The 13,741-nt window shown below is 38.8% G+C and overlaps 1 protein-coding gene across 2 annotated transcripts; it reads left to right on the forward strand.

Annotated features, from left to right (window-relative positions):
- Nucleotides 1-8,066: 8,066 nt before the first annotated feature.
- On the forward strand, nt 8,067-13,470 carry nr4a1 (nuclear receptor subfamily 4, group A, member 1). 2 transcript variants are annotated; one of them, XM_058764487.1, is made up of 7 exons: nt 8,067-8,224; nt 9,948-10,720; nt 10,865-10,994; nt 11,133-11,296; nt 11,404-11,606; nt 11,697-11,875; nt 11,959-13,470. In XM_058764487.1, exons 2-7 carry the CDS (start codon nt 9,950-9,952, stop codon nt 12,213-12,215), a joined length of 1,704 nt encoding a protein of 567 aa, XP_058620470.1. In that variant the 5' UTR covers nt 8,067-8,224; nt 9,948-9,949; the 3' UTR covers nt 12,216-13,470. The 2 variants fall into 2 exon arrangements, with proteins under 2 accessions (XP_058620470.1, XP_058620469.1); XM_058764486.1 differs by lacking the exon at nt 8,067-8,224 and having other exon boundaries at nt 8,247-10,720.
- The last annotated feature ends 271 nt before the right edge of the window (nt 13,471-13,741 follow it).

Raw genomic sequence — 13,741 nt, forward strand, 5'->3', positions numbered from 1 at the left:
GTCTATGCAGGATCGGAAAGCTCTCGTATTTCATCAAAAATAAAATTAATTTGTGTTCTGAAGATGAACGAAGGTCTTACAGGTTTGGAACGACATGAGGGTGAGTAATTAATGACAGAATTTACATTTTTGGGTGAACTGTCCCTTTAAGACTAGAGGGCTGACAAACACCAAAAAAAAAAAGCAAAAGTGGTCCAGATCAGTGGTTTTCAATCCTGTTCCTCGGGACCCACTGCTCTGCACATTTTGCATGTCTCCCTTATCTGACACACTCATTTGAGTTCATGAAGCCCTTTCCTAATGAGCTGATGATCTGAATCAGGTGTGTAAATTAGGGAGACATGTAAAATGTGCAGAGCTGTGGGTCCCCAGGAACAAGTTTGAAAACCACTGGTCCAGAAGACCTGTGTGTTATAAATGACTTTTAAAAATGTGGTAAAAAAAAATTTGAAGGAACAAACCAAAATTTTAGTTGTTACTTGGTAATTGTCCCCTCCAGTGGGCTGTTAAATGTTGCTGATGGATCTTTGAGTAAATTGAACACAAGAGCCAGATTAGAAACATCCAGACAAGTTTTGATCAAATGAGTCATGAAAAAAAAAATATTCATTAACGAATTGGACATTATTATTTCTCTCATGAATACACCAATCACAGCTAGTGCGGATGTCAAGACTTTGTGTGAATAAAGACTTACTGAATGTTGTTCATAAAAATTTTGACTTTTATATAGTGCTCTTTGTTTTTTTTGTTTTTTTTTGGAGCTTGACAGTCCCCAGTCCTCATTCTCTATAGAGAAAATTAATGCAGGGTTAACATATTTTTGTAAGCCAAATCCAGAAATGAGTTAGCATTTTAGCACTTATGTTTCCATCGTCCTAAATTCAGTTGGTTTTTGGTTAAACAACTGAAATAAGGTTTGTGGTTAACACAAGATATTTTCATGTTTTATTTGACAATACAAATACATCAGTAATACCCTCTTGTGATTTCTTTACAGCTTTTACTTGTCTCCAAAAAGGCGGATGCTAACAAGTGGCTAAATGGGACAACAAATGTTATGGGGGACATTAAACATAATCATGCTAAACAGGTAAATTCAACTCACTAGTCTGCTTTCACAGCCTCGTTGTATTTAGAATAATGTTCTTGAGAAGCTTGTCCAGTTATTCAGGTTACGTCAGAATTTTTGGGTGAACTGTCCCTTTAGCAGCATCACATGTCCTCATTAAAAAGTTGAAATGAAACTACCGTGATCATGTTGGTGGTTTACATTTGATAGCTTCAACTCAAAGGCACAAGGCAGCTGTCTGGCTTCGGCCTAAGCCTTTTGGGACTTGTGCTGGCAGTCAATATCCTCTCAAGGTCAAGTTCAAGATCCAGCCAAAGTCAAGGGACCTTATCTTAGCACATTTGCATATCATTACATAATCAGTGTGCTAAGCTACGGTTAAATCAAGACAGCAAACTGGCTATTTGGAAGGATGATATGCACTTGATCTGATTCAAAATCCAGGCTGCGTTCAAGGCTCCCTAGGCATGCTGCAGTGTGGAGAACCACATGATGCAGTTACTGACGAACAGACAGGGGGAGCTAACGCTGTCTTGAAAGGGAACAGCTGTACATAAATCACTTTGATTTAACAACAGGTGCCGACTCTGAACCCAGCAACCGGGTATGTACGGTATATGTGCTATATGGTAAAATTACCAATGCATGATGTTCCATAGTGCATAACGAAATGGTATGTGCACATCCAAAAAAAGTCTAGAGCTGGTGCATGATCAAAAGATCAAAGGAGGCCTTCAAAAAAGAAAGAGAGGACAGCACACTGCCACGTTGCTCTCAAACTCTATTTTAATAGTAAATAAATAACATTTCAACCCTTCATGCCGTCATCAGGTAGTACATAATGTCCCATAATGTGATTGAGAGCAATAGTAAAAACTAGCCTAGGGCCTTCTGTCTCTCTCTTAGACACAAGTAAAAATTAATAAATCAAAAAAAAAAAAAAAGGAGTAAAAACAATAATATTGTAAAATATTACTACGATTTAAAAATAGTTGTTTTCCATTTTGATATATTAAAAATTTAATTGATTCGTGTAATGGAAATGCTGAATTTTGAGCAGCCATTACTCCAGTCTTCAGAGTCGTATGATAGAAATCATTCTATTATGCTGATTTGCTCAAGAAATATTTGAGAAGACATGTGCTGCTTTATATTTTTGTGGAAATCATAATACTTTTTTTTTTTCCAAGTTAAATTATTTAACTAGATTTTGTTGTAACAGTGTAAAAGACTATATATATATATATATATATATATATATATATACATACAGTGGTGTGAAAAAGTATTGGCCCCCTTCCTGATTTTTTTTTATTTTTTGCATATTTGTCACACTTAAAAGATTCAGATCATCAAACTAATTTTAATATTACACAAAGATAATGCAAGTAAATACAAAATGCAGTTTTTAAATGATGATTAAGGGAAAAATTAAGGGAAAAAAGCTGTCCAAACCTACCTGGCCCTACGAGAAAAAATGAATTGCCCTCTCCTATTAAATCATGAAAGAACTGTGATTAACCACATCATTTTAGAAAGCTTAGTTAAATTTCACTACTCAAACCCAGGCCTGATTACTGCCAGACCTGTTGAATCAAGAAATCACTTCAATAGAACCTGTCTGACAAAGTGAAGCATGTTTAAAGAGCAACACATCATTCCGTGATCTTAAGAAATTCATCAACAGATGAGAAACAAAATAGTTTACATGTATCAGTCTGGAAAGGGTTATAAAGCCATTTCTAAAGCTTTGGGACTCCACTGAACCACGGTCAGAGCCATTATCCACAAATGGAGAAAACTTGGAACAGTGGTGAACCTTCCCAGGAGTGGCCGGCCTACCAAAATTACTCCAAGAGCACAAAGACGACTCATCCAGGAGGTCATAAAAGAACCCAGAACAACATCTAAAGAACTGCAGGCCTCACTTGCCTCAATTAAGGTCAGTGTTCATGATTTAACAATAAGAAAGAGACTGGGCAAAAACAGCATCCATGGGAGAGTTCCAAGGCAAAAGCCACTGCTGACCAAAAAGAACACACAGGCTCGTCTCACATTTGCCAAAAAATATCTTGATTATCCCCAAGACTTTTGGGCAAATATTCTGTGGACTGATGCGACAAAAGTTGAACTTTTTGGAAGGTGTGTGTCCCGTTACATCTGGCATAAAACCAACACAGCATTTCATAAAAAGAACATCATACCAACAGTCAAATATTGTGGTGGTAGTGTGATGGTCTGGGGCTGCTTTGCAGCTTCAGAACCTGGATGACTTGCCATAATTGATGGAACCATGAATTCTGCACTCTATCAGAAAATCCTGAAGGAGAATGTCCGGCCATCAGTTTGTGACCTCAAGCTCAAGTGCACTTGGGTTCTGCAGCAGGACAATGATTCCAAACACAGCAGCAAGTCCACCTCTGAATGTCTCAAGAAAAACAAAATTAAGGTTTTGGAGTGGCCAAATCAAAGTCTGGACTTAAATCCAATTGAAATGCTGTGGCATGACCTTAAACAGTCCATTCATGCTCGAAAACCCTCCAATGTGGCTGAATTAAAACAATTCTGCAAAGAAGAGTGGGCCAAAATTCCTCCACAGCGATGTGAAAGACTCATTGCCAGTTATCACACACGCTTGATTGCAGTTGTTGCTGCAAAGGGTGACACAACCAGTAATTAGGTTTAGGGGGCAAGCACTTTTTCACACAGGGCCATGTGGGTTTGGATTTTGTTTTCCCTTCATAATAAAAAAACTTCATTTAAAAACTGCATGTTGTGTTTACTTGTGTTATCTTTGATTAATATTTAAATTTGTTTGATGATCTGAAACATTAATCAGGAAGGGGGCCAACACTTTTTCACACCACTGTAAATATAATAATACATATCAAATATCCAGCTAATGCAAATGTAAATTCTGTTGAAAGGACCAAGCAATCTTAAAAAAAGATTTGAACAGTTTAAGTTTTTTTTTTCTTTTTTACATCAAAAAGAATGACGACATTCCACAGTTTTATCAAATCTTTTTACAACAGAGGAAAAAATATGTATATAGAAAAATAAGTTAAAATAACTATTATTTAAAAAAAAAAAAAAAAAGATTTAAACCTAAAGAAACGAATAGGATAAATACACAATATGGCTAAAAGTATGTGGACAACCCCATATAATTAAAAGGTTAGGGTTTTTCCTCTACACCCAATGCTAAATTGAATAAAGTCGAGTATGTAATCTCCTTAGACAAACATTTTCAGTAGAACGGAAGATCTCAGCTTTCAACTTGGAACTCATGTGGGATCCTCCTGATGCAGAAGAGATTGACTGGCTTCCACAAAGGCCAAACCTGAACCCCACCGAACACCTTTGGGATGAATCGGAACGCAGATAGCAAGCCAGACCCATAACCCAACATCAGCGCCTTACTTCATTGATGTTCTTGTGTCTCAATGCGTGCAAATCCCCACAGCAGCATTCCAACAACTAATGGAAAGTCTTGCCAGAACAGTGGAAGTGGTAAGAGAGAGCCAATCCCCTAATGCCCATGGTTTTGAAATTAAATCTTAGACAAGCACTTGCATTGCCACTTTTTCCGCCTAGAAAAAGCTGTTTAATTTTACGCAAGACAGGTCAAGTTGACTTAACATTTGGCATGACCAAGAGTGTGTTTTTCGAAATTGTTATTTATTTCGTGTCCTGTGGGGTTCTGGGATATTTTTTTTTCTTACTCATTTGAAATGTGTATTTTTTTGTCTTTGTATCTTGTTTTTTTTTTTTTTCTCGTAACACCTGTTCCGATCTGATCGCTTTCTGCGTGTCAGCAGCACAATGTTTTTCTCATGGTCTTGTGACCACTTCCTCGTCGTCTTTTTCCTATCCCGCCCCTCGTGACAAGTTCAGCTCAACCTATATGCCAACAGCTCAGCAGCTGTAAGATAATTGAACTGTAACTGTCCCTCGGTGCTCGTTTGCCTTATCATCAGTCCCTAAAAGGTTTATTTTAAAAGTAATTAAGCTCGTGATCCGGCTTATGGCACGAAGTAAATGGACGCCGTAATGGAAAACTGTCGCGTCATTTAGCACAAGGCGCTTCTGCTGTATTCGGCTGGGCTTCCCCATATGGCAGCGCGCGCGGGAGGGATTCCTGCTACGTCAGTCGAGTCGCGTCGTGACGTCATTGACGAAGCTTCCTCTTTTGGTCTCTGTGACTGAGACAAGACACATCCTTTCTTTTCTCCGACCGCACGGTCAAAAGAGGAAGAGCGAATCAACACTGAGATCGATGGCACGGCTCCCGCTCCTGTCCGCGCATCACAGGTGGAAGAACGAAGAAGGAGATTCCGCGGCTGCCTTGAGAAATAACAGGCTCGTGAGCAAAAGTCTTTGATCAGGAAAAAGATGCCAGCTCGTGATAACGGCGGAAAGAGGAGGTAAAGCCAATTCTGGGTACACAGACTGCGAGATGGAAATTGGCAAAAACACGGAGAATGTCAGGAAACACCGATAAAAGTCTCGATAAAGCGTGTTTAAGACTGCAACCCACCAAGAATATACAATAAATATGTAATTTAACCTGGAAATAATAAAAAAAAAGAGAGATACAAAAAGAAAATTGGATTTTATCAATTATAATTTATGCATGACTGTAATGTGATGTAGGCCTACTTCTTAAACTACAAAATGAAAATGTGAATCATGATTATTTGTTGCATTGCTTTTATGATTTAAAATAAAATTTTATTTATGCATATTTATAGGGTATTTGTTTATTTTGTAGTGAAATGTGACTTGGACAAGAGAATCAATCTTCAAAAAGAATAAAAAAGATAAATCATGCATACATAACTGAGAATAAATCAATTCTGAAAATGTTTTTAATTGTGCTTTGTCTACTTATGAAATACCTAAATTGGAAGACAAACAGATAATAGTTACACTTTCGGCCTATGTTGACCTAATATGTGACCCTGGACCACAAAACCAGTCATAAGTATCACAGGTATGTTTGTAGCAATAGCAAATAATACATTGCATGGGTCAAAATGATCCATTTTTCTTTTATGCCAAAAATCATTAGGATATTAAGCAAAGATCATGTTCCATGAAGATATTTTGTAAATTTCCTACCATAAATATATCAAAACTTATTTTTTGATTTGTAACATGCATTGCTAAGACCTTCATATGGACAAATTTAAAGGCATTAAATTTTTTTACATACAATTAAAAAAAATTTTTTTTTTTAATTCTTCAGATTTTTAAATAGTTGTATCTCAGCCAAATATTGTCCTATCCTAACAAACCATACATCAATGGAAAGCAATTTTATATTTAAAGAAATTGACCCTTATGACTGGCTTTGTTGTCCAGGGTCACGTTTTATCCGAGGTCAAGCACAGGCCACATGCTGGCCTACTCGGAATTCTTTTGAAGACCTGATGTCCTTGTTTTAAATACCTAAACTGGATACTGTGTCAGCGGCCTGCATTTCATGTTACTTGGCTGCCAGCACTTGAATCAACCTATTCAGCAATACACTCGTTCAGTGTGTTTTACTGAAACATTATACTTGCCGATGTGGCAGAGGAAACTGTCTGTCTCAAGTGTGAAAGTCCTGTGAGAAACAACTGATATAGACTGCTTCTATCATCACGTAGTAGCCCACTCAGCAAGCATATCTGGATCAGGACATGCTCTTTAAAATAGCAGCACAAGCATCTCACCTTCAGAAATTCATGGTTGGCTGTTGATTTATTGCAGCTAAAAGGTAGCCAACTTGAGTACAATTGTTTACTAGTATGAATATTTACACCTAGCCAACTACATGCAGAGACAGGATGTTTTTACATTTGTGAGGAGTTACTAATGGTCACAATATCAACCTAAGATGACGGACATCAATAAAGCTTTTTTCTTTAAATATCTTTTGTCATGTGAATTAATTGTGGAAGTTAAAGTTAAATGGTGGTATGACACACATAAGGTCAGATTTTTGACCTTATAGATGAACACGTCTGTAGATATGGCAGACAGGGCCATAACCACCATAGACTCTTCAAATATTCAGAATAGTTGTATTTTTCAATATTTCCTTATTTCCAATTGTTAATATTTCACTACATACTTTTTGTGATAAACAGCGCAATTTTAACATGTGCTTTGAAAAATAGGTTCACAAAAATATTTATTCATTTTAAATCTTACTCTCCGAAGTAGTAGTTGGACATGAAGTTATGCTTGATTTTCATTCCCAGTTAAAAGGAAAAGCATGAGAATCACCGCATGGCACAAGAAACGTGGCATTTACTGGCACTGTCGATCCCTCGCACACCCTGTATTGTAGTACTCAGACAGCGCAGACTTCCGTTTTCATTTTTTCTTCGAACACTTTCATGTTTTGACACGTTCAGGCTGTGCAGGTGTAGCCCTTCCCTCTCCTCGTGGGCTCTTTGTGGTTTTCTTTAGGAGGAAACTGTCTCATGCGGTAGCAATAATAACTGAGAATTTAAGGAAATTAGAAAAAAAAAATCTAATCAAAACATATAATGCATTTGCCCTATGTGATATATATATATATATATATATATATATATATATATATATATAAAATTTCTAACAAAATAAATACATGTATATAGGCTACCTAAAATGAGCCAAAATACTTTTTATTTAATTTAATCAACTTAATGAATCTTGTTTAAAATGTTTTTAAAAAGCTGTGTGTTTCTTTTTACTCTTTCTGATGCTCTTCTCTGCTTATCTGTTAGTTATTTGTGTCTTCTCCTCACTATTTTTATCTAAATTCAACCAGTTGCACAGCAGTACGCTGCTATAATTAGAACAATAAACGTGCGGATTGTTTGCGTCAATGGAATCCCGTGTGTGCGTCATGTCTTTTGACTGCGAGCGCTCTGATTGGTCGGCAGCCGGAAAGATTTGCCGAGGATCTCCGCCCCTGCATGGCCATATTTGCCAGTGGAACGCCTCGAGAGGATGCACCTTTGACGTAACGGCACAATAAAGTAGTCGCTATATATCTGCTCGCTCACAGAAATTTGAGAAAACAGTCTTGTCGTGGCCGGGGACGTTTATACATGGTTATCCATCACTTGGAATACGGACACTTATAGGTCCCTCACCACAACACATTTTCAGGTACGTAAATGTTTTTGCTTTTACAATTTGGAAGTCAGCGAACACTCTTTTCTTTCTGTTTTATGCTTCTTTCAAATAGCATACGAACAGCAGATGAGTTCGCAGTTATTCAAAGTAGGTGTGCGTGTTTATAAATGGAAGCATTTGTGCTGTTGAGGTCTAATTTTGAGATGTTGCTAATTTTATGTATTCTTTACTATTCGGTATTCTTTGCTACGTGGAGCGCGCGAGGTATTCAGAAACAAACAGCCTAGCGCGTATCTAGATTGAGTTGAATGCACAGAATGAGTTGGTTTCTGGAATTTAAAATGTAAAAAGACTTGAATGTCAGAAGATACGAAATGAAAGAATAGACTGAGAGGGTGTGTGTATGTTAAAGTGAGTGGTGCGCTTCTGCACGCGCACGCGTCTCGCTGCAACAGGTGCTCGAGCAACAGCCAGCTACTTATCTGCATACGCTCTCCTTTTAAACCTGACTGTACTTAGGCTTTTTGTATGATTCATAAATATATTAAACGGTTCCCATAGGTAAAAGACAAATAATGATTCAAAACGAGAAAGGAAAATGTTTATTTTAAACAAGTTCTTAGAAACGATATCATCGTATCCATATAAAAAACGTTAATTTACTACACATTTTGATTTAGGCTACCCTAAAAATGTCAAGTGGTGTAGCCTTTAGTGTACACACACAAACGATGTGAAAAAAAATAATTACAGTAATGACCTTGACACTCAGGGTCTGAAGGGGGTTCTGTCTGCTTATTTGTTTACTTTTATTATTATTATTTTGTAAACAAAATGACTTGGCTTCCTGCATGTTGGTTATGCCACACTGACTGGTTTTTCACAATATGAATACTATTCTAAAACAAAATTGTTTCATTGACTATTTTTAAACAAATAATTATAAAATATTATGCTAAACGAAACTTTTTTATTTATTTTTACAGTTGTCAGACAGTTACACCACCTAGACATTTTTTACTAATGCTAATGCACTGACTTGTGTATTAGTCAACATATTGAGGCAATGAAATGTTTAGGGGTCAGATGACCATCAGGTGACATGTTCTCACCTTGCTCTGGGTGCAAGGTCATCAATATCTGTCAAACTGCTGAGCCATAATTATCTTATGCATTTACCAAGCTCATTAAAGTACTTTCTTCAGAATTACTCTTTTAAAACATGTTGATAGTGACACGTTTTCTAAATATTTCCATTGCCGGTCTAAAGATTGAATCCATGTGGTTAGAATGTAGTATGATTGAATGCAAGCACTTTTTCACTGCCTGTAGTTTTTTTTTTTGTTGTTGTTTTTTTTCTTAATTTATCTTATCACCTACCTTATGGAACACAATGTCTGAGTTTGCAGGGGAAATTTGAGTCTATCATAAAAAAGTTCCATATACATACACCGCCCACTCACACTCACAAATATACACGCCCTCTTAGTGAGGCAACCCACGTGTCATGTTCGTCTAACGTCCTTAATGTGGTAACACAATAAGCATGGCTGCCCTTTCCAGCCAGACGGCTCTCTAAGTTTTCTCAGAAATCTCAAAGGCACTTCAGAGAACTGTGTCTATACAGACTCGCTGGCTGTCGAGTAAGTCTATCTAGGTATAGGTTAGGATGCGTTATTCAACTCTTGAGGCGTTTGACGTTTCAGCAGCAATATCTACAATATTGAAAAGTAGATGTTGTGGTTCTGTTCTACAGAAATGACCTGTGTTCAAAGTCAACATGGAGTCCAGACCTATGAGAGCTCCCTCTTCAGCTCAGAGTTTTTGAATCCTGACTTCACCTCCAGGTTGGCCATGGATGTGACTGACCAGCGGGACCAGCTCTCCACACCCTCCCTGCCCAGCATCACCTCTCTGGTCGGAGGCTACGTTGGGGAGTTTGATACCTACTCATGCCAGATCGCCACAGGCGCTGCTTCTTCCTGTCCAGGTGGCACCTCCGGGCAGGACTCGTTCAAGCTGGACGACCTCCAGGTGTACGGCTGTTACCCAGGCACATTCGCTTTTAGCTACCTAGATGAGACGTTGTCCTCTTCAGGTGGGTCAAACTGCTTTGGAAGTCCAGCATCTGCGCCGTCACCCTCTACCCCGGGATTCCAGCCCATGTCTGCCTGGGACAGCACCTTCGGTCCCTGCTCCCCCGATGAGGGCTGCTGGGGTTCAGAGAAGCCTCTGAATCAGGCCACCTCTTTCTTCACGTTCGGACATGACGAGCTTTCTCCTTTGGGACAGCTGCAGCCACATCTCCCAGATCAGGATCCCTTTTCCCAGTCCCAGCAACACGGTTCTCCACTTCCCTTCAGCCTGGAGCAAGGCAGTCGGGATGGCTCAGGACTGATGGACGGACACCTGTCTCCTAAAGTAAGGAGCCCCACAGGAAACGAAGGGCGCTGTGCAGTGTGTGGAGACAACGCTTCCTGTCAGCATTATGGGGTGCGCACTTGTGAAGGATGCAAAGGCTTTTTCAAGGTGAGAGAGCGTGAGCGTGCTGTACTTGTCTTGCTGATAAATTATTATTATACTTTTGAATCATGTCATGCCAACTCACCTCAGAATTTTGGATTTGGGAATCAGGCTTTTTTCACTGACTAGCTTTCCTTTTGGATTTTGTAGCGCACAGTACAGAAAAACGCCAAATATGTTTGCCTCGCCAACAAAGACTGCCCAGTGGACAAGAGGCGGCGAAACCGGTGCCAATTCTGCCGCTTCCAAAAGTGCCTAGCTGTGGGGATGGTGAAAGAAGGTGAGAATTAAAAATATTATATTAATAAATAAAAAAAGAACATAATATCTATTAATTCAAAATACATAAAGAATTTGAAAAATACCCACATACCCTCAAAGCAGTTTTAATAAATGTACATATTGTGCCTCTGTGTAGTTGTGAGAACAGACAGCCTGAAAGGTAGAAGAGGTCGTCTGCCATCCAAGCCAAAAGTTGCTCAGGACTCACTGTCAGTGTCTTCGCCTGTAAACATCATCGCCTCTCTCGTCACTGCCCATATCGACACAAGCCCTGCCAGTGGAAATCTGGACTATTCAAAGGTGAGGACAGAACACACTTCACAACAATCTGACAGCAAAATGTAAAGCTATTGTGCTGTTTGAATAGTATTGTCAATTAATATTTTGTATTTTTGGTCATTGTTTAGTATCAGGAATCAGTATCCAGATTGTCTGAGAAGGAGGATGCCAGCGACATACAGCAGTTTTATGACCTGCTAACAGGGTCAATGGATGTGATCAGGAAGTGGGCTGGAAACATCCCTGGATTCAGTGCCTTCTGTAAGGAGGACCAAGACCTTCTTCTGGAGTCAGCATTTGTTGAGCTCTTCATACTTCGGCTAGCTTACAGGTACATGTCAGTTCATACGACACTGAATTTAGCATTATAAACTACTACTATTTGTGGTAACTAAGCATCTATTTATCTCTTTACATTTAGGTCAAACCCTGAGACAGACAAACTTATTTTCTGCAACGGTGTGGTTCTACACCGGACGCAGTGCGTACGAAGCTTTGGTGACTGGATTGACTCCATTATGGAGTTTTCTCAGAGTTTACACCGCTTGAACTTGGACGTATCGTCTTTCTCCTGTCTTGCCACACTGGTCATAATCACAGGTAAATGACTTTGTTCTACACAGCCTACAGAAATTTGATGTTTTATCCCAAACAGATCTCTAACCTTCACTTGTGACCAACAGATCGACATGGTTTGAAAGAACCCAAACGGATCGAAGACCTCCAAAACCGCCTGATCACGTGTCTCAGAGACCACGTCTCCACAAGTACCCCTGAGGCCACCCGGCCCAACTACCTGTCCCGACTCCTGGGCAAACTTCCGGAGCTCAGAACACTGTGCACCCAGGGCCTCCAGCGAATCTTCTATCTTAAACTGGAAGACTTGGTCCCACCTCCACCTATTGTGGATAAAATCTTCATGGACACATTGCCGTTCTGAATATAGAATGGCTTTATAAATGGACAATCGGAGTGACTTAAACAGATGAAAGAGATGGATATGAGATGTTTGAAATGGAGCACTTGAGGGTTTGACAAGTCAAAGGACTTTATCGCTTACTGTTCTCTGCTTTCTTGGAATGCAATCAGAGAACGATTACATTCTATCACACAGATCACACAGTCTTCAACATTGAACTCACTAAGAGACATAACGAGAACCATGCATTTGGTTGAACGTGTTGGTAACTCTAAACCAGGGGTAGGCAAATGTCGGTCCTGGAGTGCCGCTGTCCTGTACAGTTTAGCTCCAACCCTAATCAAACATACCTGAACAAGCTAATCAAGGTCTTCAGAATTACTAGGGCAACAGGCAGGGGAGGTTTTTTTCTGGGTTGGAGCTAAACTGTGCAGGACATCGGCACTCCAGGACTGATGTTGCCTAAACCTGCTCAAAAAAGACGTGGAGTTTCAAATCTTGGTATATTTTAGCTGAAATGTTGGCTTCAGTCAGTAGCATTTCAGGTCATTGATTCAAAACAAGTAGCTCAAAAGCTCTACATGTGACTTCTGGATGAAAGAAGTCCTGTCAGTATTACAGCTATGTTCAGACAGCATATTTCAATAGACAGAATCTAAGAATCCAGTAAAACATCTTCCAACTTCAAGTTAGAAATGCCATGGACCAAAACAGGGAGTACAAACAGCATTTACTTGGATGTCTAAATTATCATACAAAGCCTTAAATACGCTCAAGTGCCAAATAACTGTTTCCCATAAATATGCTCCAAAACGTGCTTACAATGAAAACAGAGATTTACTATGTTTGAGTACAGGACTGATGTGAGTGCATTGCAGGACTGTGGTACACTTGTCTAATGTTTCAGATCCAGTGACACTAGAAATGTTAGTGTATTTTAAGAGTCAGTAGTTTATATAAAAGATTGAAAAGTCATGGGAGATCCAGTGCAGCTACTGTACATGTACCACGTACAGCCTCTTACATGCAAATACTTTGAGTATTATTACAGACGCCTGCCTTAGTTTAGTGTACCAGTCAAACAGAGTAATTATATTTGTATGTATGTATTTTAAAGATGTATAGGTATGACTAGAGCTTCTGCAGACTGCAACTTTTCTCATAATGACAAAATCAAAATCGGGCATTCTGAATTTTTTTTACATAAAATGAGAGGTATTGCTTATCTTTCATTGATTTTGTGCAGCTCTCTAAATAAAATACATTTGAACCAAAATCATCTTGGGTGCTATGAAACATTTATTTACATCATTTCGTTTATCAATAAAAGGGATATAGCAAGATCTGCATGGATTTTCTTTCATTTAAAAAAAAAAAAAAACATGGTTAAAGGGTGGTTTCTGTCATTATTTGCTCACCATTCCAGAACGTGGCTTGTAGCTTGTATCCTCATTTATAAAATGTTGGGTAAAAACATCCTACATGCGTACACATGTTTCTGAGAAATGAAAATTTGCACACACAAAAAAACATGCATATGACTCTAA

This window comes from Onychostoma macrolepis, chromosome 23 (genome assembly GCF_012432095.1).
Source record: "Onychostoma macrolepis isolate SWU-2019 chromosome 23, ASM1243209v1, whole genome shotgun sequence".
NCBI classification, from domain to species: Eukaryota; Metazoa; Chordata; class Actinopteri; order Cypriniformes; family Cyprinidae; genus Onychostoma; species Onychostoma macrolepis.